We start from the raw sequence: 23,872 nt of genomic DNA, 5'->3' as shown, positions 1-23,872 counted from the left end.
ACCTTGGGCCAGTCACACTTCTTTGAAGTCTCTCAGCCTCACTCACCTCACAGAGTGTTTGTTGTGGGGGAGGAAGGGAAAGGAGAATGTTAGCCGCTTTGAGACTCCTTAAAGGGAGTGAAAGGCGGGATATCAAATCCAAACTCTTCTTCTTCTACTACTACTGCAGTGTGCCTTACAAACCATGGCGCTGGGATGCTTTGCAGATACAGGATGCTTAAAACATTGCCTCGCTCCCTGCATACCCTAAACAGTTCCTACGTTCTGCAGGATACCATCAGGAGACCCATTGCAAAATGTTGAAACCAGTCCTTCGGTGTGCTACAATGGCGGATATTGGCGCTTCAAAATTCAGCAGTGCCTGCCCTGTGTGATGCCTAAATCCGGTGTCCCCAGCCTCTCACCTTCCATTGGAGAGCCCCTCAGACAAATGTTCCTCCTTCAATGCACCATCTAGAATCTTTCTCCCAGTTGGTATCTGTCTTTAGTCTGAATCGATTTTATGTGTATGCGCTGTTGTTGTTTTAAACCACAATTCTCTTTTTTTTAGAAAAGAAAAAGTTTTCCATATGCAGTTGTTTTACGTGTGCTATTGCACATCGCTTCGGGATGCCTCACGGGAAGTGATTCATAAATGAAATCATCTGCATCTATTACAGATCAGAAATTCCAATCGCCTCTTTTTGCCCTGGGGGAGGGAGGGGGCTATTGGTAAACAACTGGAAGTCAGAACTCCTGGCAGAAAATCCCCCTGCCATGTACTAGAAGAGGACAATGATCTGTCTCCTGTACAGAGCGTTGTGCCACTCTCTTTTTTATATAGAATGTGCTTTTTTCACATGTGCTTCAGGTGTGGTGGTCAACACTCAGCAAGTTGATGTGTGCAGACCCAGCAATCGACACACAGGCAGATGGGGGACATCTTGGTCTAAGGGAGAATTTCTTCAGAAAAAGAGCTGATCCCAAATCAGAGGGCTAAGAGGGGCTGCTGGAAGCCCCCTAGCCCCTTGTGCCACCTTACAACTGTTACTCTAATAGCGCAGCAAGCAAGGTGCCTAGGTATGGTTGCCAGGGCAGAGTCTACTATCCAAGCCAGGATCTGATTTCCTTGCATTATTTCAGCCTTAGTACAGCACCCCTTAGGGGACACGGGTGGTGCTGTGGGTTAAACCACAGAGCTTAGGACTCGCCGATCAGAAGGTCGGCGGTTCGAATCCCCGCGACGGGGTGAGCGCCCGTTGCTCAGTCCCTGCTCCTGCCAACAGAGCAGTTCAAAAGCACGTCAAAGTGCAAGTAGATAAATAGGTACCGCTCCAGCGGGAAGGTAAACGGCATTTCCGTGCGCTGCTCTGGTGTGCTCTAGAAGTGTGACCTGGCGAGAGGGGGTGTGGCTGAGGAGGGGTGTGGCTTAGGGAGAGAGGGAGGTCAGGAGGCCAAATTTCGTCCCTGGGGCTGAAGGTCCCCAAACCTTATTTAAATAAGTATGCCCCCTTTCTGGGCAGCATTAGAGCAATTGTATTCCAAAGCTGTTTCTGCAGAAAAACTTTAGATTCAGCACTAAATTAGAGGCAGTTGTTTGTTGTTTTGTTTATTTAACAAATGTATATCTCAAGTTTAAAAAAGGGGAAAAAAAGAATTATTCATATTTTGCAAAGCACATACAGTGGTACCTCAGGTTAAGTACTTAGTTCGTTCTGGAGGTCCGTTCTTAACCTGAAACTGTTCTTAACCTGAAGCACCACTTTAGCTAATGGGGCCTCCTGCTGCTGCTGCACCGCCGAAGCACAATTTCTGTTCTCATCCTGAAGCAAAGTTCTTAACCCGAGGTACTATTTCTGGGTTAGCAGAGTCTGTAACCTGAAGCGTATGTAACCCGAGATACCACTGTAATTCCTTAGCATCTGTTGTTTTGACTGTTGTTATGCCTTCCAGCCATACTGCCACAGGCTGTGGGTCATGAGACTCTTAATCTCAGGGTCCTGGGTTTGAGCCCCACATTGGGCAAATGATTGCTAGATCATGGTCCCTTCTAACTTTACAATTCTATCATTGTCATGTGCATGCTGACAGTCATATGATACAACTGAGTTGTTTCTGGTTAAAGAAATGTGAGCAACGAAGAGTGGTGGCTGCTGCCCAGTGGGGCTAGTGGGGTGGAACATAGAGAGGCTAAGAGAAGGTGGAGCCAGGGCCAAAGATAGACGGAGCCAAATAATAGGTGGAGCCTGCTGAGAGCAAGGAAGAGGAAGCCGATTGGCAGTGGTACCTCCCTGGGGAGGCAGGTGGGGGCTGGCTGAGGGCAGATTGAGTTTCGTGGGCCCAAATCAACCTGCCTCCACTGCTGGCACCTGACTGCAGCCCCTGGATCTACTTTGGTGTTTCTGCCAGCAAAGCTAGCTTAGCCTATGGCAGCATTGACAAAGCCTGGTTGAAGAGGAACGTTTTCTCCCTGTTTTGCAGTCGTCACTTTTATGTTGTGAACTGCCTTGAGATCCACAGATGAAGGGCAGTATACAAATTTAATAAATAATAAAATTAAAAATATCCATACACGCAACTCCCCCAGCCAATTACCTGTTTCTTCCATACTTCCTAGTCTTTTCTATTCACTACTTTCTTTTTATCTCATCCCCTTCCTTTCTATTTACAGCTTCTTCGCTTGTTCATCGCCACCACTGTCATCAGCAGCAGCAACAAATCTTTGTCTCTTTCCCAGATGGCCTTTAACCCCTCCTCTGGCTTTCCCCCCTCGGAGTAGGGAGACCCTGCTCTCCTTGTCCGCGAACTCCTCTGTCTCCTGGCTACCTTTACTCAGCACAAAAGGGGCTGTTGGTGCTGGCATTAGTCCAGCCAAAAGGCTGTGGCAGAGCCCCAGGGTGTCGGGCAGGCAAGGGAGGAGGCCCTGGGCAGACTGTGGCACTGCGAGGCCCTTGCCCCCTGAAAGTGGGAAGGGTGGGGTCAATGAAGTATTTAATTCACTCTTCATGGGATCAGACACATTTGCCTAACACAGCTTTGGAAAAGCGGCTTCCATATTATTTCTTGGTCTCTTGCCTCCCCCTTGTGGTCAAAAGGTGCAAGTGCAGAGCCATCAAATCGGAGAGAAGGCATGCATGATGATGAAATGTTAGACTGAAGATGTGCTATTTTAAATCACATTGGAAGCACCATCATTCCCTTGAAGAATTCTGGGCAAGGGAAGTTTACCCTTTCACTGAGTTACAACTCCCAGAGCTGGTCCACCTCCTTACCATGGCGTTGCCTTTGTGGAAGTCATTGGGGAAGAGGATGGGGTCAAAACTACAATTAGTTGCCTCTTCCTGTCATTGGCCTCCTCCCTTTCCATCCGCCCTACCAGCCCCGTAGTGGTAGCTGCTCTGTTTGCGTAAATGGGGCTCTACCCCACTAACCTCAGTTGGCCTTCTGCCAGCAGCCACCTGCCTGACTTCCTACTTACCTCCAGTCCAGGGGGGTGGGGTGGAGCTGGTTGCACTCTTCCTCCTCCTAAGTCTCAGCATTGCCCCTTGTGGACTTCAGCAGGGAGAAAGGGGACAGAGACAAAACTAGAATGAACTAGCTCTGCCCGCTATTGGCTGGGGCTCCACCTGCCGTTAGCTCTGGCGCCCCCTACAGTTGGGCTCCCTGTCTTCTGCCCTATCAATCTCAATGGGCACCAGCCACTGTTGATGTTCCTCCCACCTGCCGTTTTCTCTCCTATCCCCCGCTCTCTCCTCCCCCCTCCCCCTATAATTTCCTGTTTATTCCACATAGCAGGAGAGAATGGAGGCTTTTGTGATGTCATGCTTACAGCCAGGATTTCATGATATTAGAATGCTGAGGTCACAATGTAAAAGGGAGGAATGGTTTCGTAGGTGGTGGACTTGATGCTGCACGCACAATGGTTGAACGTCGTAAGAGCTCTCTGGTGAGATCCTGGGGGTTGATTTCTCGCAACTTCAGGAAGCCGCGGAGTTTGCCCTCCTTCTCTTTGTGGAGCAGCAGAAACCTTTCTGCCCGCTGACCTTTCTTCTCCCCAGAGAAGCAGTGGCAAATTTTGACTTGCAGGACCTCATCTCGAAAGCTGCTATGGCTGCAAGGATTGCATGTTCCCTTAGGTTCGAAGCTAGACTAAAGTTGAAATTAAAAGTTTTTCTCATCCTTGTGGCATGGCTGCAATCCTACGCTTAGTTACCAGGGAGAAAACAGGCCAAGCTTTCTGTTAGGAATGCTAAAAAACCCCCTCAAAACCCTGTTGCAAGGAGGTGTCACCACTTACACTGCTAGCATGAAGCAGGAACCCCATCAAATAAAAGGAAAGCAGTATCTGGCTTCTACTGGATTGCTTGCTTATTCTGTGACTTTGAGTACTTTCAGACTGCAGTAAATTTGCAGGTGGGATTCAAGGGCATGCCAGCACATTCGGGTTCCACAGTTAAGGTGAATTTGCAGGTCTTGTGCATCCAATTCACTTTCCTAAAAATAAAATAAAACCCAGATCTTTTTGCAATAAGGAAAGTGGCAGGGAAATGCAATGTGAAAATGCTCAATAAAGAGGTGATCTGGAAGTGACCTTTCCCTGTGCCAATCTGTCACAAGCCATAGCAAAACTCATTAGCACCTTATTCATTTGCTAGATAAAGGAGGGCCTGGCAGTTGGCCTGGAGATCCTGTGGATGATGCCATCACTCTTGCTCTGAAAACAAGTCCTGGAACTACAGTTCCAACACATTTCCCCTCCATTGCACCAGTTCTCAGCTCCCATCCCAGCACAATACACATTTGACATAGCTGAAATCCTTGTATCTCACTCACCTTCCAGTCCTTCCATCTTTCGGATGCTCCCCATGAGGCCAAATGATTTTTGTGGGGCTGGAGCAATTTGGAGAGAGGGATGTGAAGTTCAAGCATATCCTCCAATGGATGGAAATAGGGGCATACATATCCTTGTAAAATCCCAGTTCTCATCTTACCAAGGATCATTTCCTCAACCCCCAGCATATTACACATCACAAAAAACCAGGTCCTGTCTGTTGTATGCTGCATATATTGACTCTACACTTGCCTGTTCTCCGCTGACATAAAAAACCAACCACCTCTGTGCTTTTCATTAGAGATAGGTCGGAAAAACAAAGTATTAGTAGATTGATTAGAAGGTTGTCGTTCTCCTAGTAGGGATGGGGACCCCCAGGTCCAGAATGTGGCTCTCAGGACCTCTCTGTCTGGCCCTTGGGACTCTTCTCTGCCTCCCTGCCACCCCCCACTGGTCCTGCTTTGCAGCCTCCTTGAGTGTTTTCGCCTGGATGGATTGCAACCTTGAACTCTGGCAGTGCCCCTTGCTTGCCGGGACGGAGGGTAGAGGGGTGTGTGTGTGTGTGTGTGTGTGTGTGTGTGTGTGTGTGTGTGTGTAAAACTCACATTCCTTCCCCTGCCTGGAAGGAGGACATGTGTCAGTGTGTGTAAAACTAGGCCACTGTTCAAAGGTAGAAATGGCATTTATTGCTCTCACACACTTTTGCCTCTGGCCCTGCCCTGTACTGGCATTCACCCCCCATCAGGAATGTGACCCTGGATATGAAAAAAGGTTCTTCCCTTATGATACGCACGTTCAATATGTTTAGCCTGCTCCCACAAGAGTCTCTGTGTTTTCCTGTCTCCCAGGTGGTTGACGTAGGCGGTCAGGGACTTACTACTGAAGCAGAAGTCCCCGAGATCAACTGCAGATATGTCACTCGTAGTCAGGTATTCTCCTCCCCCCCGCCCGCCTCTCCTCTCCAAGGCTCAATCTCTTTGCTTGTTGTTTGACTTTATTCCAGAGCTCCCTGAACTTTCTTTTTTTCCAGGTTTTCTTTTTAAGTTTTTATTGTTAAAATAATTCAGCATTAATACACACGTATTGAGAATATACAAGCATACATTTCATACAGTCCTTAAAAATGTTCAAACATACCTACACTCAATCCCACAGGTAATTCCTTTTCCCATCACCATCCACCACCCCACCTTTGTGTTAGACTTCCAATCTACTCAATTGCAATTTCTTCCCACTTCTATTGCTTTCTTTCACACACCTTTAACCTAATTTCATGCTTCTTTTTCTATTACACATTGTTATCCATCTTATTTAGTATTTCAGTATTTAAAACGGAACTTGTTTATTCTAGTAGGAGTTCTGATTTTTTGATATAGTTTTGCAAGTATCCTTTAAACACCTTCCAGTCCCTGTCTGCTTTCTCTTTTGAGATCCTTCCAATTTCTCTCATTGTTTTGGATATATTGTAGTACTCCAGTAATTTGGCAAGCCACTCTATTTTTGTCGGTATAATATCACTTTTCCAATTTTTCACAATCAATAGCCTTGTTGCTACTGTTGCGTATAAATATAATGTCTTGTCTTCTTCCTTTAGACTTCCTGGTACTATTCCCAATAGAAAACCTTCTGGTGTTTTCCTAAATGAATATCTGAACATTTTTTTCATTTCATTATATATCGTTTCCCAAAATTGTTTGATGTTTAAACAATTCCACCATATATGTATCATAGTACCTTTTCCAGTGTTGCATCCCTGAATTTTCGTAAGAGCCCTGCTCCATCTGGTCCAGAATCCTGTTTTCCACAATGGCCAAGCTGTTGGCTATTTTTTTCTGAGTCATGCAGAGTGATTCAGCAGTTTTACCCTCGAAGCCCTAGGGATGAAGTAGACGCCACACACAAGACTTTGAAGACGACTCTTTACTTGCAGGATGGCATCTATTTACAAGCAGTGTCATAAGGTAAAGGTAAAGGTACCCCTGCCCGTACGGGCCAGTGTTGACAGACTCTGGGGTTGTGCGCCCATCTCACTCAAGAGGCCAGGGGCCAGCGCTGTCCGGAGACACTTCCGGGTCATGTGGCCAGCGTGACATCGCTGCTCTGGCGAGCCAGAGCCGCACACGGAAACGCCGTTTACCTTCCCGCTGGTAAGCGGTCCCTATTTATCTACTTGCACCCGGAGGTGCTTTCGAACTGCTAGGTTGGCAGGCGCTGGGACCGAGCAGCGAGAGCGCACCCCGCCGCAGGGATTCGAACCGCCAACCTTTCGATCGGCAAGTCCTAGGCGCTGAGGCTTTAACCCACAGCGCCATATATATACTAAGTCCGATGCAATGCCTTTTGCTGTCCTGAGCCCAAGAGTGTCTTCTTGCTACTTACTGTAAACTCCTGTGAAGCAGTCCAAGCTCTATATTATAGCTCTTCTGTCCTCACCAACTCCTCCAGACACAACGACTTCACACTCAGCAAATCATTGGCGAAACGGGGGAACAACCAGCCTTCCTCCAATTCCCACGCCTACCTAAGACACACACATGCTCACTTTTAAAGGGAGTTAACAAACTGTCAAGGCAATGATTCAGTGTTTCTGTGACCTTAGTTGGAGTCACAAGATGTTGCATTGCATTGCATTGCATTGGTTTTCTTTCCCCCGGTACAATTTATTCTTTGTAAAATACATTTTCTAATGAATACAGTACAAATACTAACAGTGACCAAGCCAGAGTCGGCTCCAGATGTTTTGCTGCTTGAGGTGAAATAAAAGGTGGTTCCCTTCCCCAAGGCACAGACAGAAGCCAACTGGGTTGGTAAAAGGTAAAGGGACCCCTGACAATTAAGTCCAGTCACAAATGACTCTGGGGTTGCGGCGCTCATCTCGCTTTACAGGCCGAGGGAGCTGGCGTTTGTCCACTTCTGCAGACAGTTTTTTCAGGTCTTGTGGCCAGCATGACTAAGTCGCTTCTGGCAAAACCAGAGCAGCGCACGGAAACACTGTTTACCTTCCCACCGGAGTGGTACCTATTTATCTACTTGCACTGTGTGCTTTCGAACTGCTAGGTTGGCAGGAGCTGGGACCGAACAACAGGAGCTCACCCCGTCACAGGGATTTGAACCGCCAACCTTTCGATCGGCAAGCCCAAGAGGCTCAGTGGTTTAACCCACAGCGCCACCCACATCCCTCAACTGGGGAAGGGCACTGCCTTCTACTGCAGTTGAGGGCATAAGTCTAGCCTAGGGGGTACATAGCACTACAGCTCTGGACACTGCACAGACATCAGAATCTGCCACCTGAGGCTGCTGCCTCACTCTGCCTCATTGCAGGGCTGGCCGTGGGCCAAGCAGATGTCCATGGGAAGCTTACAAGCAGGACATGAGCTGGTGTTCCCCAGCATTCATAGACATGCTGACTCAGATACTGGAGGTATTGCACAGCCATTGTGGGATTTTAATAGGCTTCGTAAAACCAGAACCTCAGCGCAGGAACCCCCCGATCATCTTCAAATGCAATGTTGGTTGAGTCATGCATGTTTCCTCCAGTGTAAAAAAAAGAAAATAAAGGATATAAACAAACCTTTTCAAGGACCACTTGGTTTGATCTCTGGCTTTGCTTTACAGTAAAATCTCCTTTTTTACTAGACCAGCTGGAATCATTTAACTCTTTTGCTAATACCAAGGTGGTTCTGTTCCCTTCCCTTGCTGTGTTAAGAGCTAAACTCTTGTCAACATGCCTATTATTCTGGGAGACATATTATGCAGCAGATTACATTGATGACAGGAGCAAATATTAGACTTTTCCCAATGTTGATAATATTTAATTGGATTGAGGACGATGTGTCTGCAGAACAGATATCTTAAAAAAAAAAAAGTCTTATTGAAGCCAGAGTAGTATGGGTGAGAAAATGGAAATGCCCTCATGTCGCATCTATATGGGATGGCTACTGAATAACCTTGAATCAATGGAAATGGAGAGGCTGAGTCAGTCCATCAGAGGAATGACATGGTCTATACAGTGGTACCTTGGTACTTGAACTCCCAAAACCGTTCGAAAACCAAGGCACAGCTTTCTGTTGGCTGCAGGAGCTTCCTGCACTCAAACAGAAGCCATGTCGGACATTCGGCTTCTGAAAAACGTTCACAAACTAGAACACTTCCGGGTTTGCGGCGTTCAGGAGCCAATTTGTTCAACAACTAAACCATTCAAGAACCAAGGTACCACTGTAATGTGAACTTGGTTGATTGGGTGGTCATACTTTGTAATTATTGTAACACAAATCTTTGTAATTGTTGTAACACAAATCTGAGAAATATTCGGCTTGAAATATGTTCATTTATGTACATAAGATTTGTGGAACTCTCTAAATAAATAAATACAATAAAGAAGAGATCTTCTTTATGCAGCTCATAAGTGCATTGCACTATTTTGTTTTAATTTTCTTTAAAAAAAAAGGTTTGCTCAGCTTCTAGCTGTTGTTGGGCCCAATACGTCCGGTTAAAAACAAAACAAGTTAGGACTTCCGGTCGGCGCCAGCACTTAATGGCGGCTCTCTCTCTGTTCTCCGGGGAGAGGGCTGCTCCACGAGTTCGGGTCTGACCGCTACGGCGAAGCGGGGACCCCTAAAATCACAGGCGCGGAAGCCTGTGAACAAGGAGACTCGGTGGGCACCATTTGCGCCCCCCTTTACTGCAAAAGAGCCTTTTTAAAGGCTCCGGAGGAGCATCGGGGGATCGCGCGGTGCTGAGAGTCACTACCCAGCCCGTGGAGTGAAGCCGCGTCGCCATAGGCGGAGAGCGTCGATTCCTTCCTGAAATTTGGACTGAAAAAGATCACCCGTAAGTAAGATTGGATACCTTACTGGGATTACAAACAAAAACCTTTAAAATTTGGCTGAAAACGGGGACGGTAAATAAAGGAAGTCTGCCTCCCCCGGACTGCATGATCGCTAAAGCAACGGAACTAGGAAGCTGCAATTGAAAATTTACTGTGAACTTTTTGGATTGGGCTAACCCTAACACTGAAGCTAATTTCCCCCCCTTGTAAGCAGGATCAGGGGGGGAAGAAGTAGAAGAAAAGGTAACCTGCATAAGGGAGTTTAAAAGGACAATTTCCCGCAGTCTCTGACTCTGGGAACGGACTGCCTGGGTGAAGCACTTTGATAGGAACTGTCAGATCACCTTTGTTTTAAAGTGGACTTTATTGGATATAACTTTTGAGACTTTGTGAAATAACATTGTTGCAACTAAAAGACTGATAGACTTTCTTAGAAACTTTTCTCCTCTGAGGGCTGTTGGATTCTTTGTTTCCTTTGCTTACTGGACACATTGATGCTCCCTCTAGAGGGCTGAAGGTAACAGTTGCAACATAGGCTTTAAAAAGAAAGTCACTGGATTTTTCCATTGTAAACCTGTTCCTGTGAGAACGACCTTGGGACATGAGCGGCCCTGTAGACGAAATAACAACAAGGTCTAAAGCTAAAGCTGCACAAAAGAAAAGGGGCTCGCTATCAGGACTACCGCCAACAGGTGCAGCAGGACAGGAAAAAGGAATAACAGCATTCATGGATTCAGTGACACAGGCATTATTTAAAATAAATGAATCTTTAGAAAATTTGACCAAGCAGAGTACGGAAAATACTAAACAATTGACAGAACTTACGGCAAAATTAGATTTAAATATCAAAAGTATTACATCTAATACAGAGACTATAAACAAACTGGTGCAAGAAAACGCCACAATCAGGAAAATTGCGGAGGAGTCCAAATCTACAGCGGAATCCACACAGGAAAATTTAGTACCGGTTTGCAAGAAGCTTGACCAGCATGAGGCGACCTTGTCTTTGTGGGAGATGCAGCGTAAGGAGAAGAACTTGAGATTGAGACTCGTCCCAGAGAGTGAAGGGGACAGCCTAGTGGACTTTCTCACAAAAGAACTTTCGGAATTTTGGCAGGTGAACCTAGAAGAAGAAGAATTTGAGATAACAACTGCCTTCAGATTGGGCAGAAGGCAAGGTAGGAAGATTCCAAGGGATTGTCTGATAACTTTGAGATCTAAAGAGGAAAGAGATAAAATATTGAACTTGCATTATCAGAAAACTCTCCAGATTGAAAACGCTACTGTGCAAATATACAGGGACATCCCAAAATACATCTTAGAGATAAGGACCTACTTTAAGAACTTGTTTTTTTTTATAATATTTTTTATTAGTTTTATGAAATACAGAAAAAAGAATAAAGAACATATTATGAAAGTAGAAAAGAAAAGTTACAAATATTTCTTACTCTTTTTTCCCAATCTGTTGGACTTCCCCACGTCCTCCCAACCCTGCATTCTCTGTAGTACATAACGTCTGCAATTTGTTAACTTATTTCAATACTTATTGTATCTTCCTTTTTATCATGTTACCCAATTTCAAATAAATTATAACCCAAATCATGTACATTTTCATTTTAACACAATAAAGTTGTTTCATTATTCTATCTCTGACTCCCTGTACCTTAATTTCCATTTCTTTAATTTAACATTACTGAAGCTAGAATTTCCTAAAAGGTGTGTTTTTTAACATTCATACAACTTATAATGTTTTTCCAAATAGTCTTTAAATTTTCTCCAATCCTCCTCGAATGTTTCTTCTCCCAAGTCTCAGATTCTGCCAGTCATTTCGGCCAGTTCCATATAGTCCATCAACTGCGTGTGCCATTCCTCCAGTGTGGGTAAATCTTGTGTCTTCCAATATTTTGCAATCAGGATCCTTGCTGCTGTAGTAGAATGCATAAAAAAAGTTCTGTCCTTCTTAAACACTCTCCGGTCCACCATGCCCAGAAGGCAGGCCTCTGGTTTCTTAGGTAAGGTAAATCTCAGTACCTTTTTTAGTTCATTATGAATCATTTCCCAGAAGGCCTTCACTTTCGGGCAGGTCCACCAGAGGTGAAAGAATGTCCCTTCCGCCTCTTTACATTTCCAGCATTTATTATCAGGACCTACTTTAAGAACTTGGTTGACCTCCTGAAGAAGAACAACATACCTTTTAGGTGGGAATATCCGCAAGGCCTGTCCTTCAATTTCAAAGGAAAGAAAGTTAAGATAAGAACAGTACAAGATAAAGAACAATTCCTGGACAGATACGAAGAGGACCTGGTGAAAGGAGTGCTGGACTCGACATCGGATACAGATTTGGGAAATTTGACATTTGGACTTAAATCACCTCCAGAGGGAAAACCGCCGCAGGGTGCGGCTGAAGGAAACTAACCAACAATGTCTCTGCGATTCCTAAGCTGGAACTGTAACGGTTTGAACCTTCCCAGAAAAAGACGTGAAGTTTTCCATATCTTAAAAAGAGAACAATTGGATTTGATTTGTCTACAAGAGACCCACATAACAAGAATACACAGAAAATTGCTTATAAACAAAAGGTTAGGACAGGAATTTATTTCATCGGACAAAGTTAAGAAAAGAGGAGTGGTGATCTATGCAAAGGAGAAATTGGCCCCAAAACTGATTTTTAAAGATGAACATGGAAGAATATTGGCAATTGAAATACAAATCCAAGGAGAAAAGTTTTTGACAGTCGGCATATATGCACCAAATGAAGGGAAGGCAGAATTTTATAAGAAATTGCATGAGACATTGATGGACTACCTGGATTATAAGGTGATTCTTTTAGGAGATATGAACGGTGTCGTCTCTACATATATGGACAAAGCACAAAGACAGGTGATTTCCAAGGATGGGAGACTACCTAAGACTTTCTTCGAAATGACCGACAATATGGACTTGATAGATATTTGGAGACTAAGAAACCCTCTCGAGAGAGAGGGGACATTTTTTTCAGAGTCCCAGATGACATGGACAAGAATAGATCAAATATGGATTACTAGTGGAATGGCTCCAATGATAAAAAAAGTGGAAATCTGCCCAAAGACATGCTCCGACCATAACGCGGTAAAGATGGAAATGAAGGTAACAACAGCTGGTTCCTTTAGATGGAGAATGAATGACACCCTATTTAGAGATCCAGAAGTCTACAAAAAGGCCCAAAAAACTTTGAGGGACTACTTTGAGATAAATCTGAGGACAGAAGTGGAGAAAAGAGTGATCTGGGACACAAGCAAGGCCGTGATGCGAGGTTTCCTAATACAGCAGAATTCCCTAAAAAGGAGGAAACAAAATGAGAAGAAAGACAAGATCCTGGAAAAAATAAAAGAAGGTGAAAAGAAATTGAGGTCTAAACCAAAGTCTCATGAGATCTTGAGAGAAATTAAGTTTTACCAGATGCAATATATGGAACTGATGAATCAGGAGATAGAATGGAAGATAAAGCAAATGAGACAAAGGACATTTGAATCAGCAGATAAATGTGGGAAACTCCTATCATGGCAATTGAAGAAGAGACAGAAATTGAACACTGTTACAAGCTTGGAGGTGGATGGAAAGAACATTTCTAAGCCAAATGAGATCAGTAATTGCTTTCAGAGCTATTTCAGAAGACTCTATGCACAAGGGCCAGAAAATGAAGGAGAAATAGAAGATTTTCTTAAGAAATATGGATTACAAAAAATTTCGCAACAGAGTGTGCAGACTCTGAATGAGAAAATAACTGAGCAAGAAATAGAGGGTGCCATTCAGAATATGAAACTAGGGAAATCTCCAGGACCAGATGGACTAACCTCCAGATACTATAAGGCGTTAAAGGAATGGTTAATACAGCCGCTTAAGGAGGTTTGCAATGAAATATTAGAGGGGAGGAAGGCACCTGAATCGTGGAAAGAAGCTTTTATTACACTTATACCAAAGACTGAGGTTGATAAAAAACAGATCAAGAACTACCGCCCAATATCTTTACTGAATGTGGATTATAAAATATTTGCAGACATTTTGGCAAAAAGATTGAAGAAAGTGTTGGTGGAGGAGATTCATAAGGACCAGGCAGGCTTTCTCCCGGGTAGACACCTATTGGATAATGTAAGGAACATAATTGACATAATAGAAATGCTGACAGTTAATAGTAATACAAAGGCAGTTTTGATTTTTGTGGACGCGGAGAAAGCCTTTGACAATATTTCTTGGATGTTTATGAAGAAGAATCTCCATGGGATGGGGGTAGGCCAAAGATTTGAAAATGGTATAGGTGCAATATATTCGGAACAAAAGGCAAAATTAATTGTAAATAATGTGGTTACGAATGAACTTCTTATAGAAAAAGGGACACGGCAGGGGTGCCCAATTTCCCCGTTACTTTTTATATTAGTCCTGGAGGTTCTGTTAAACATGATAAGGGGTGACCAGCTGGTAAAAGGAGTTCAGGTCGGAGCCAGAGAGTACAAACTGAAGGCTTTCGCAGATGACTTAGTTTTGACCCTACAGGAGCCAGACACTAGTACAAAAAGAGTTTTAGAACTAATCCGAGTTTTTGGTCAGGTAGCAGGATTTAAATTGAACAAACAAAAAACCAAGGTTTTGGGAAAAAACTTAACAAGCGTGGAAAGAGAGAGGTTCCAAGAGGAAACTGGACTAACTATGGCAAAAAAGTGAAATATCTGGGAATTAATATGACATCTAAAAATGTGAATTTATTTAAAGACAATTATGATAAATGCTGGACTGAGATTAAGAAGGATCTAGAAATATGGTCGAACTTGAAGCTTACCTTGCTAGGACGAATTGCAGTGATTAAAATGAATGTATTGCCTAGAATGTTATTTTTGTTTCAGACATTACAAATTGTAGATAAACTGAATTGTTTCAAGAAGTGGCAGAAAGATATATCTAAATTTGTCTGGCAGGGCAAAAAGCCCAGAATAAACTTTAAGATACTTACTGATTCAAAAGAAAGAGGGGGATTTGCCCTGCCAGACTTAAGACTGTATTATGAATCAGCAGCTTTCTGCTGGTTGAAAGACTGGCTACTACTTGAAAACGCAGACATTCTGGATTTGGAAGGCTTTAATAACATGTTTGGTTGGCATGCATATATTTGGTATGGCAAGGTTAAAGTGCACAAGGGTTTCAAAAACCATATTGTCAGGAAAGCATTATATAATGTTTGGATTCGGTATAAGGATTTGTTGGAAAATAAAACACCCAGGTGGTTATCACCAATGGAGGCTAAAGAGGTGAAGAAGCTAAACACGAGAATTAATTGGCCAAAATATTCTGAGATTTTAGAAATAGAAAGTGGCAAATTTAAATTACAGAGCTTTGAGAAGATAAAGTCCAAGGTACGAGATTGGCTCCATTATTATCAAATAATGGAGGCCTTTAAACAAGACAGGAAAATTGGGTTCCAGGTGGAAAAATCGAAATTAGAAACTGAATTGTTAGAATCCAATACTAAGAACCTATCAAAGATGTATAACTTGCTGTTGAAGTGGAATACAATTGATGAAACTGTTAAATCAGCAATGGTTAGATGGGCACAGGACTTAGGACATGACATTATGTTTGCTGACTGGGAACAGTTGTGGACCACAGGTATAAAATTTACGGCTTGTAATGCCTTAAGAGAAAACATTATGAAAATGATTTATAGGTGGTACATGACCCCAGTCAAGCTTGCTAAGATTTATCATTTGCCCAATAATAAATGCTGGAAATGTAATGAGACTGAAGGTACCTTCTTTCACCTTTGGTGGACCTGCCCGAAGATTAAAGCTTTCTGGGAAATGATTTATAATGAAATTAAGAAAGTACTTAAATGTACTTTTCATAAGAAACCAGAAGCATTTCTTTTGGGTATGGTGGGCCAACTGGTGCCAAGGAGGGACAAGATCTTTTTTATGTATGCCACAACGGCAGCAAGGATTCTACTAGCAAAGTACTGGAAGATACAAGAGCTACCCACGCTGGAAGAATGGCAGGCGAAAGTGATCGACTTTATGGGACTGGCAGAAATGACCGGCAGAATCCGCGACCAGGAGAAAGAAACTGTGGAGGAAGATTGGAAGAAGTTTAAAGTATATCTTAAAAATTGCTATAAAATTGAGGAGTGTTAAAGTGTGAAGGGAAAGGAAGATGTATAATTACAGCTATATTTATTCTTTCTGATTTAATGTGATATTGAAAAGGAGAATAAGTTTAATTTTTAATTGGCTAAAAGAGTTGCTGAAAAATTGTGAAAATAGGATGCAAAAAGGGGAAGGTATGGGGAAGTCCGAGAAAAGAGGCTTACGAAAAGGAGGTTAAGAAAGTAGGATTTATGTTTTTTGTGTGTGTCTGTTGCTGTATGTATTATTTAGTGTTGTTGTGTCGATAAAATTGGAAAATCAATAAAAAATTATTTAAAAAAATGAAAGCCAAAAAATTTAAAATAAAATAAAATAAAAACAAAACAAGTTAAAAACAAACAAACCTTGGACTGAGAGGGTGAGGCAAATAAAAGTGTTTTCAAAAATGCTTTAAAACCACTCTTCAACAAACCAACTTTTGAGCAAAATCTAAGCAGACCACCTTTCTCGTTTTTTTATTTATTACACTTATAAACCTCCTTTTCCTCCAAGGAGGTCAAAGTGGCACCCATGGTTCTCCTTTCCCATTTTATCCTCACAGAAACCCTGTGAAGTAAGTTAGGCTGCGAGGCAGTGGCTGGCCCCAGGTCAACCCAGTGAGCGTCATGGCAGAGTAAGGATTTGAACCCTGGGCTTCCAGGTCAGAGCCCAGCACTCTAACCTGTACACCACACTGCCTCTGCAGAGGAAGCTTTCAGGCTACAAGTGACAAAGGCTACATAGGCGAAGAAGATCCATGTAGGTAACTAAACAAGATTCACTGACGCTCCAGGGTTTCTGTTTTGTTTGTAAATGTAGCTGTCAGGACAAATCTTGATTCAGAGAGAAGTTCTACTTGGTGTGAGCTCAGTTGTCATAATCGGCTCTTGAAGAGTCACCTAAGGTCTTGCCTTCCCAGGAACCGCTGTAGCCTCCACCTGTGCTGTAGTATCGCCAACCTTCTGTCTCCACCATCTCAGGAATAGCCACAGCTCCACCCGCTGTCTCCAAAATGGCCACCTTTGTATCCACAGGAAGGTCTCCCTGCATGATCACCTCTGATCTGAGGCCCATCACCAGACTCTCCCTCAGTAGTGCAGTGATAAATTCAGAAGGGACCATGCTACAGAGAAAGACAGAATCAGGCAGAGAGAGACGGGAAGGTGCCGTTCCTATGTTCTGAGTTCCTCTGCCCAGCCTGACTGACACCCCCACAATTCTGCTCTTTCCACCAACAGGATGACTGGGACGTGGAAGAGTTTATCTCGAAAACATGCATGGGGACATTCCTCCATCATCCAGCCTTCAGGCTGCTACTGGCCAGCTTCATCATCCTCAATGCCATCACTATTGCTGTGCGAACAGAGCCAACGTTAGAAGAGGTGAGCTTTGACACACCAATCCAGGGCAGGGCCAAAGGACCACCAAGTGTTAAATGGGCACAGCACACCATTGACTCAGCCTTATTCCCTCTTTGTTATCCCTTTGACTCTCTAGTTCATTGGAAGGGAACGTGTTGCACTCCAGATATTGCTGGACTACAACTCCCATCATCCCTCACCATGGGCTAAGCTGGTTGCGACTGATGGGAGCGGGAATCAAATAATGTCTGCAAGGCCACAGGTTCTTGAACCCTCCTCTGTTGACCGGGTACCAGTGGACTGTATGAGTTGCATCCAACTATGGCTTCCTCAGAGTAGACGCATTGCAATTAACAGAGCCCCCTATTGGCACTCTACGTTTAAAGCAGTCTCATGCCACTTTAAACATGTAAAAAGGTAAAGGTAAAGACTGGATCCTTAGGTCCAGTTGTGGCCGACTCTGGGGTTGTGGTCTCATCTCGCATTATTGGCCGAGGGAGCCAGTGTACAGCTTCCGGGTCATGTGGCCAGTATGACAAACGACTCTGGGGTTGCGGCGCTCATCTTGCTTTACAGGCCGAGGGAGCTGGTGTTTGTCCACTTCTGCAGACAATTTTTCCGGGTCATGTGGCCAGTATGACTAAGCCGCTTCTGGCAAACCAGAGCAGCTAGGTTGGCAGGGGCAGGGACCAAGCAATGGGAGCTCACCCCGTCACAGGGATTCGAACTGCCGACCTTCTGATTGGCAAGTCCTAGGCTCTGTGGTTTAACCCACAGTGCCACCCGCTTCCGCCGTATGGCTTCCCCCAAAGCATCCTGGGAAACGTAGATTGTCATGGGGGCTTCTGAGAATTGTCAGGAGATGCCTATTCACCTCCCAGAGCTACAATTCCCAGAGTTCTTTAACAGTCACACCCTCTTCCCAGGGAACTGAGATGTCAAGGGCCTGATAGAGAAGTCTGGAGAGCCACAAATCCTGGGCCTGAGGTTCACCACTCCTGAGCTAAACCTTCTGTTTCCACGTTGTATCTGAGGCTTTAGGGCACAGGTGGGCAACCCTGTTCAATTTGGATGCCATGTTCCCATTTTGGGCAACCTTCCAGTGAGCACACAGCAGTAGTAGGTGGGGCCAGAGTCAAAAGTGGGTGGAGCAACAAATGCAAATCTTCTACACAAGGTCACACTCCCTCCATCTAGACCAGGGGTCAGCAACCTTTTCCAGCCGTGGGCCGGTACACTGTCCCTCAGACCATGTGGGGGGCCGGACTATATTTTTTTTTGGTGGGGAATGAACGAATTCCTATGCCCCACAAATAACCCAGAGATGCATTTTAAATAAAAGCACACATTCTACTCATGTAAAAACATCAGGCAGGCCCCACAAATAACCCAGAGATGCATTTTAAATAAAAGGACACATTCTGCTCATGTAAAAACACACTGATTCCCAGACCGTCTGCGGGCCGGATTGAGAAGGCGATTGGGCCAGATCCGTCCCCTGGGCCTTAGTTTGCCTACCCTGATCTAGACAAGCAAGAAAGCTCAGGGTTCAAGGACACATTCCAGCCAGGCGTAAACACCCAAGGAGGGTGTGAAGGAGGGCTGGCAAGGGGTGTGGTCTGGAGATAGGGGTTGTGGCTGAGTTGTGGCCTGGGCTGAGTCCAGAGGGCCAGACTGTGAAGCTCGGAGGGCCGCACCATACAGTACAGGGTCCTGCACCATACACCTCACAGTGAGAATGAGAAACATGACATGGAAAATGCTGATCTGCTGCTCCCTTTGTGTTGGAAGAAAGACCTGCTCCCTGCTTCAAGGCCCATTTTCATCTGACCTAGGGGCCCAGATGAAATGTTTGATGCTTGATGTTTTGTTGTGTTTTATATGTTGCAAGCCACCCAGAGCAAGATGGGCACAATATAAATTATTTTTTATTATTAATCTAGGGAGACTGCCAACTTTGTTCTTTCCTTCCTCTACTGTAGAAATACTTTGGGTTCTTCTCAGCCATAGATATGATTGTCATGTCTCTCCTTTTCTGCGAAGTAATCCTCAACTGGTACTATGGCTTCTCCTTATACTGGAAGGTAAGAACAGGGCACCTGCCTCAGTGCATAGATCAGCTTTGTCTGTGGGCGCTTAGTTACTCTCAAGAGAAAATAGGGTGTGGTAGCTGTGGGAAAAGGCAAATTCCATGCTAGGGATCCTTAGGAAAGGAAAACAAAATGGCTGACACCATAATGCCATTGTACAGATCTATGATGCAACCATGTTTGGGGTACTGTTCTGGTCGCCTCACCTGAAAAAGGATTTTGTGAGTTTGGGAAAAAGTTTCAGGAAAGGGCAACCAAAATGATCAAGGGGACTCCCCTACAAAGAATGGTCTCAATGTTTAAAACTTTTTAGTTTAGAAAAAGGGCATGTAAGAGGTGATATAAACCCTGGTCTCCCAGGTCCTAGTCCAGCACTCTAACCACTACACCACACTATGGCTGTATACACTATGCTAAGGCGTGCAGAAAAATGCATACTGTATATTAGATGCATTTAAAATGCATTTAAATGCATTTAAAATAATAGGGGAAATTGCAAAACTACATCTAAGATGTATGTATTAAGAGAAATTTGTACTAAAATGCTGGCGAATTTCACACTGACTTAAAAAATAATAATCACAAACTGATGCAGAAATGTGGAGAGCTGAACTTAAGATGGGGATGTGGAGAGCTGAACTTAAGATGGGGGAAATGACAATTTGAGATAAACCGACATACTATCCCACCCCTATGCCCAACATCATCCTGAGGTTCTTCTAGGAAGACTGGTATCACAGGAGTGTGCTGGTCAGTAATAACACAGTTCAAAGATAGAGTAAATTCTTTATTAACAAATTTGATTGAGTGTTGAGCCTAATGAGCAGAGCAGCTCATTCCCAATGGTCTTCCTCCACGAAAATCAGTTGCCAAGACTTTTTCCAAGCAATCAGAGACAGCAGCTACATGCAGCCAATCTCTCCTCCACCCTTTCCATGCCCCTTCCAGTTCTGGGAGAAATGGGGGGGAGGGGTTTTCACCTTAGTAGGCGAGGGAGACACCCCTGACTCTTTGCCAGCCTGACTCATCTCTGCCTATTGGCCTCCCACATCCTACTCTCCTGTTTCAGCTTCTGCCTGTTTCTTGACTGCTCTCTGCCACAGACTCTCCCAGCTCACTAAGCCCTGTCACCTCTCCTTCTGACCACTCATTGTTGTCCCGCCGCCACTCGCCGGGCTCTGAACCTTCTTCCCTAAGGGTTCCCCAGCTGGTTCCCTCCACCATTCCTCTGCATCCAACCAGTCCATGACAGATGGGATATAAATGTGGGAATTAAAATAAATACATTCCTTTGAGATCTTCCATATGACAATTCATTGTTCCCTGTTTCTTAACTCAGGATGGCTGGAACATAATAAATTTTTTCATTATGCTGCTTCTGTTCCTTGGCCTGATCTTTACCGCACTGAATGACAGAACAATTGTCCACATGCTCAGGTAGGAATGGAGGGCTGTCTTTGTTCTCAAAATTCTTAGGAGGTGTTGTTGTTGCTGCTGCTGCTGTTGCTGTTGTTGTTGTTGTTATACTCCTAAAGGAGCCCAGAGCAACAAAAAAAGGGGGGGAGCAGCAGAACACTATTTTTAGAAATAAAAATAAACATCTAAACATGTTTAAAATCAATCATACATCCTTGTAGCTTGAGATGTAAGAAGGAACCTTCGTTTTCTGTTCTGCCCTGTTGTCATTGCAAACAGCTCCATTTCTTTTCTGCTGCAGTTCATATTGTGCTAAAAACAACGTTATGCATCTTGCTGCTCACTGTGCTGAGCTTCTGTAACTTGCATTGTCATTATATTATTCTGCCTCAGACATTTTCAGTGCCAGATAAATGCAGCAGAAATGGCAGGGAGGGTAACGCAATCCATGATGCATTGCTTTGCGGATTGGAAGTCACAGCAGCAAATGCCAAAATTTGGTGAAATGCATTCACCAAATTGAGTTCTGTTCTGGACAATGGGATGAATAATCGAACACCAGCAGTTCCTGCTCCTTTTCCCATTTTGGGCAGAGTTCTTCCACATGCCTACTCATGTCCCATGATTTCAAGGTTACAGGGAATAGTTTTTTGCTCAGCCGTCAAGCACCTGGGTGAACAGGGGAGCTTTTCAATTTCTACTGAATGTTAATCATGAGGGAGACAGATGCGCCTTACCAGGCAGGGCATTCCACAAATGGGAAACTGCCACTGAGAAAATGTGGGCTGCATGCTCCATTCATCCTCTCCCATGAGGTCTCTGCACATGGAAGAGAGAGGATCCAGGTTGGTCAGATGATTTGGCCTAACACTTAATTTAGCTCTTCATCTAGGCATTGCCCATAGTGAGAAGGGGATGTTGGACTCAATGGGTCACTGGCCTGATCCAGCAGGCTCTGCTTCTGTTCTTACATCACTTCTGAGCAAGTGAATAGTGAGATGTACGTTTCCGAGCAATTCAAAGTGTTGGGGCTGACATTTAAAGCCCTGGGCGGTCTCGGCCCAGTATACCTCAAGGAGCATCTCCACCCCCATCATTCAGCCCGGACACTGAGGTCCAGCTCCGAGGGCCTTCTGGTGGTTCTCTCACTGCAAGAAGTGAGGTTACAGGGAACTAGGCAGAGGGCCATGGTTGTGGCGCTCACCTTGTGGAATGCCCTCCCATCAGATGTCACAGAAATAAACAACTAACTGACTTTTAGAAGACATCTGAAGGCAGCCCTGTTTAGGGAAGTTTTTAATATTTGATGTTTTATTGTATTTTTTCTATTCTGTTGGGAGCTGCCCAGAGTGGCTGAGGAAACCCAGCTGGATGGGTGGGGTATAAATAATAAATTCCTCTTCTTCTTCTTCTTCTTCTTCTTCTTCTCCTCCTCCTCCTCCTTCTTCTGTCCTGCATGCAGTCTGTGTGCTCTGCCCCTGAGCTTTAAATGCAAGCACATTATTATTATTCCTCTGCTTTCCAGAGTCATGAGACTGATGCATGTTTGCACCATGGTGACTGGTCTGGCACGGATGATCCAGGTGATCCTGCAGTCCATTCCTGACATGGCTAACATCATGATCCTGCTTTTTGCCATCATGCTGGTGAGATGCTGTCAAATTCCTCTTTAGTCAGGTTGCGGTGCACGGGAATGAACTGAGATCCCTTCTGTCTCCTACATCTTCCTGCACCCACTCAGTGCTCCTTCATTTTGTTCTTTCACCGCTGTCTTTTCTTTTTCATTTTGGCAATCCAGGTATATGTATGATGTAGGAATGAGGGATAAAACCAGTTCTGTTTGCTTTGAAGTTGACCCGAACCAATTCACACTTTGCAAAACAATACGCAAACTGAAACAAAGGCAACTTTGAAAGTTGCATTTTTCTGAGTTTTTCAGTGTGGCTCACCAGCAGAGGAATGTGTACAAAAATGCCAGTGCTAGGGTAAAGTGTGCCTAAAAATGCATATGTTAGTGCAAATAAAACCCGGAAACCTTCCTTATTTTTGCATCACCATTGCTTTGTCCTTTTGCAGGTCTTCTCTGTGTTTGGTGTTACCCTCTTTGGAAGCACGGTCCCAACACATTTTGGGAATATGGGGACTGCTTTGTACTCCCTGTTCATCTGCATAACGCAGGATGGGTGGATTAACATATATGACGACTTTGAGTGAGTAGCTTGCAAACCATGCTCAGCCACAATGAACAAGGGTCACTGGTCTTCTCGGTAGTGGCACCCACCCTGTGGAACGCCCTCTCATCAGATGTCAAGGAAATAAGCAGCTAACTTATTTTTAAAAGGCATCTGAAGGCAGCCCTGTTTAGGGACGTTTTTAATATTTAGTGCTGTATTGTTTTTAACACTCGATTGGGAGCCGCCCAGAGTGGCTGGGGAAATTCAGCCAGAAGGGTGGGGTATTATTATTATTATTATTATTATTATTATTATTATTTATTCCAAACAAGAGGAAGTAGTGAAACCAGATGCCTGCAACTTCCCCAGCTGCAGTGAAACATGCATCTCCCATTTTGGTCTCTACAGCCACAGCAGGTGCTGCGAATCTCCAACAGTTTAACTCTACTTCTGATGGTGCACACTTCTGCTGTCTCTCGAGACAGGCGGATGCCAACAATTGGTTCTTCATTCCAAATGAGAGGAAGGGCATCATGCCAATAAATGATGTTCTGAGTTGCAGCCATGTTAGGCTCAGCATAGTCTATGCTGACTGGTAGCAGTTCTTCAGGGATTCAGGCAGGGAGCATTTACAGCTTTACCTGGTAATGTCAGGAATTGAACCCAAGACCTTCTGTGTACAGAGCAGGTGCCATTCTACCAAGCCCTTCCTCAAGCTTACTGTCCCCTACGGTCTAGTAAAATCAGAAGAAATCCTAGAAGAAGCCGGCAGGTGGGAACCAGACTAGGTTAGTCCAACCAGGACTGGCCCTATCGTTAGATAAAGTGGGGCAGTGGCCTCACATGGCAAATAATGGTGATCATGGATTGTATAAGCCAGGTTTTTGCCCTCATCATAGGCGTCAATTCCTATGATAAAATATTATAATACTTTATATTATAATATTATATATTGTATACTATATAAATATATAAATACAGTTGTACCTTGGTTCTTGATCGGAATCCGTTCCAGAAGTTTGTTCGACTTCCAAAAACATTCGA

General features: G+C 44.2%; 1 protein-coding gene and 1 long non-coding RNA gene across 9 annotated transcripts in view; one reads left to right on the top strand and one right to left on the bottom strand.

Annotated features, from left to right (window-relative positions):
• The window catches only part of LOC310849995, a 38,992-nt gene extending 35,260 nt beyond the window's left edge, over positions 1-3,732 (bottom strand). For all 3 annotated transcript variants that reach the window (XR_014567177.1, XR_014567178.1, XR_014567179.1), the window contains exon 1: positions 3,458-3,732. This is a non-coding gene — a long non-coding RNA (uncharacterized lncRNA). The remainder of the gene's footprint in view (positions 1-3,457) is intronic.
• Positions 3,733-3,808: 76 nt separating this feature from the next.
• CATSPER4 (cation channel sperm associated 4) overlaps positions 3,809-23,872 on the top strand; it is a 40,950-nt gene continuing 20,886 nt past the window's right edge. For 4 of the 6 annotated variants that reach the window (XM_083750841.1, XM_083750842.1, XM_083750839.1 and 1 more), the window contains exons 1-7: positions 3,809-3,925; positions 5,659-5,739; positions 17,026-17,169; positions 19,131-19,232; positions 20,578-20,675; positions 22,180-22,300; positions 22,731-22,864. In XM_083750841.1, coding sequence (XP_083606967.1) covers positions 3,899-3,925; positions 5,659-5,739; positions 17,026-17,169; positions 19,131-19,232; positions 20,578-20,675; positions 22,180-22,300; positions 22,731-22,864 — 707 coding nt within the window. In that variant the 5' untranslated portion in view covers positions 3,809-3,898. Of the gene's footprint in view, positions 4,116-5,658; positions 5,740-17,025; positions 17,170-18,177; positions 18,197-19,130; positions 19,233-20,577; positions 20,676-22,179; positions 22,301-22,730; positions 22,865-23,872 lie in introns of those variants that run through there. The other 2 variants (XM_083750843.1, XM_083750844.1) reach the window with 2 other exon arrangements.

This window comes from Podarcis gaigeae (genome assembly GCF_964106915.1).
Source record: "Podarcis gaigeae genome assembly, chromosome: 8".
Classification (NCBI taxonomy): domain Eukaryota; kingdom Metazoa; phylum Chordata; class Lepidosauria; order Squamata; family Lacertidae; genus Podarcis; species Podarcis gaigeae.
The sequence above is the reverse complement of the archived record's forward strand: the minus strand, read 5'-3'. Positions and strand labels throughout refer to the sequence as shown.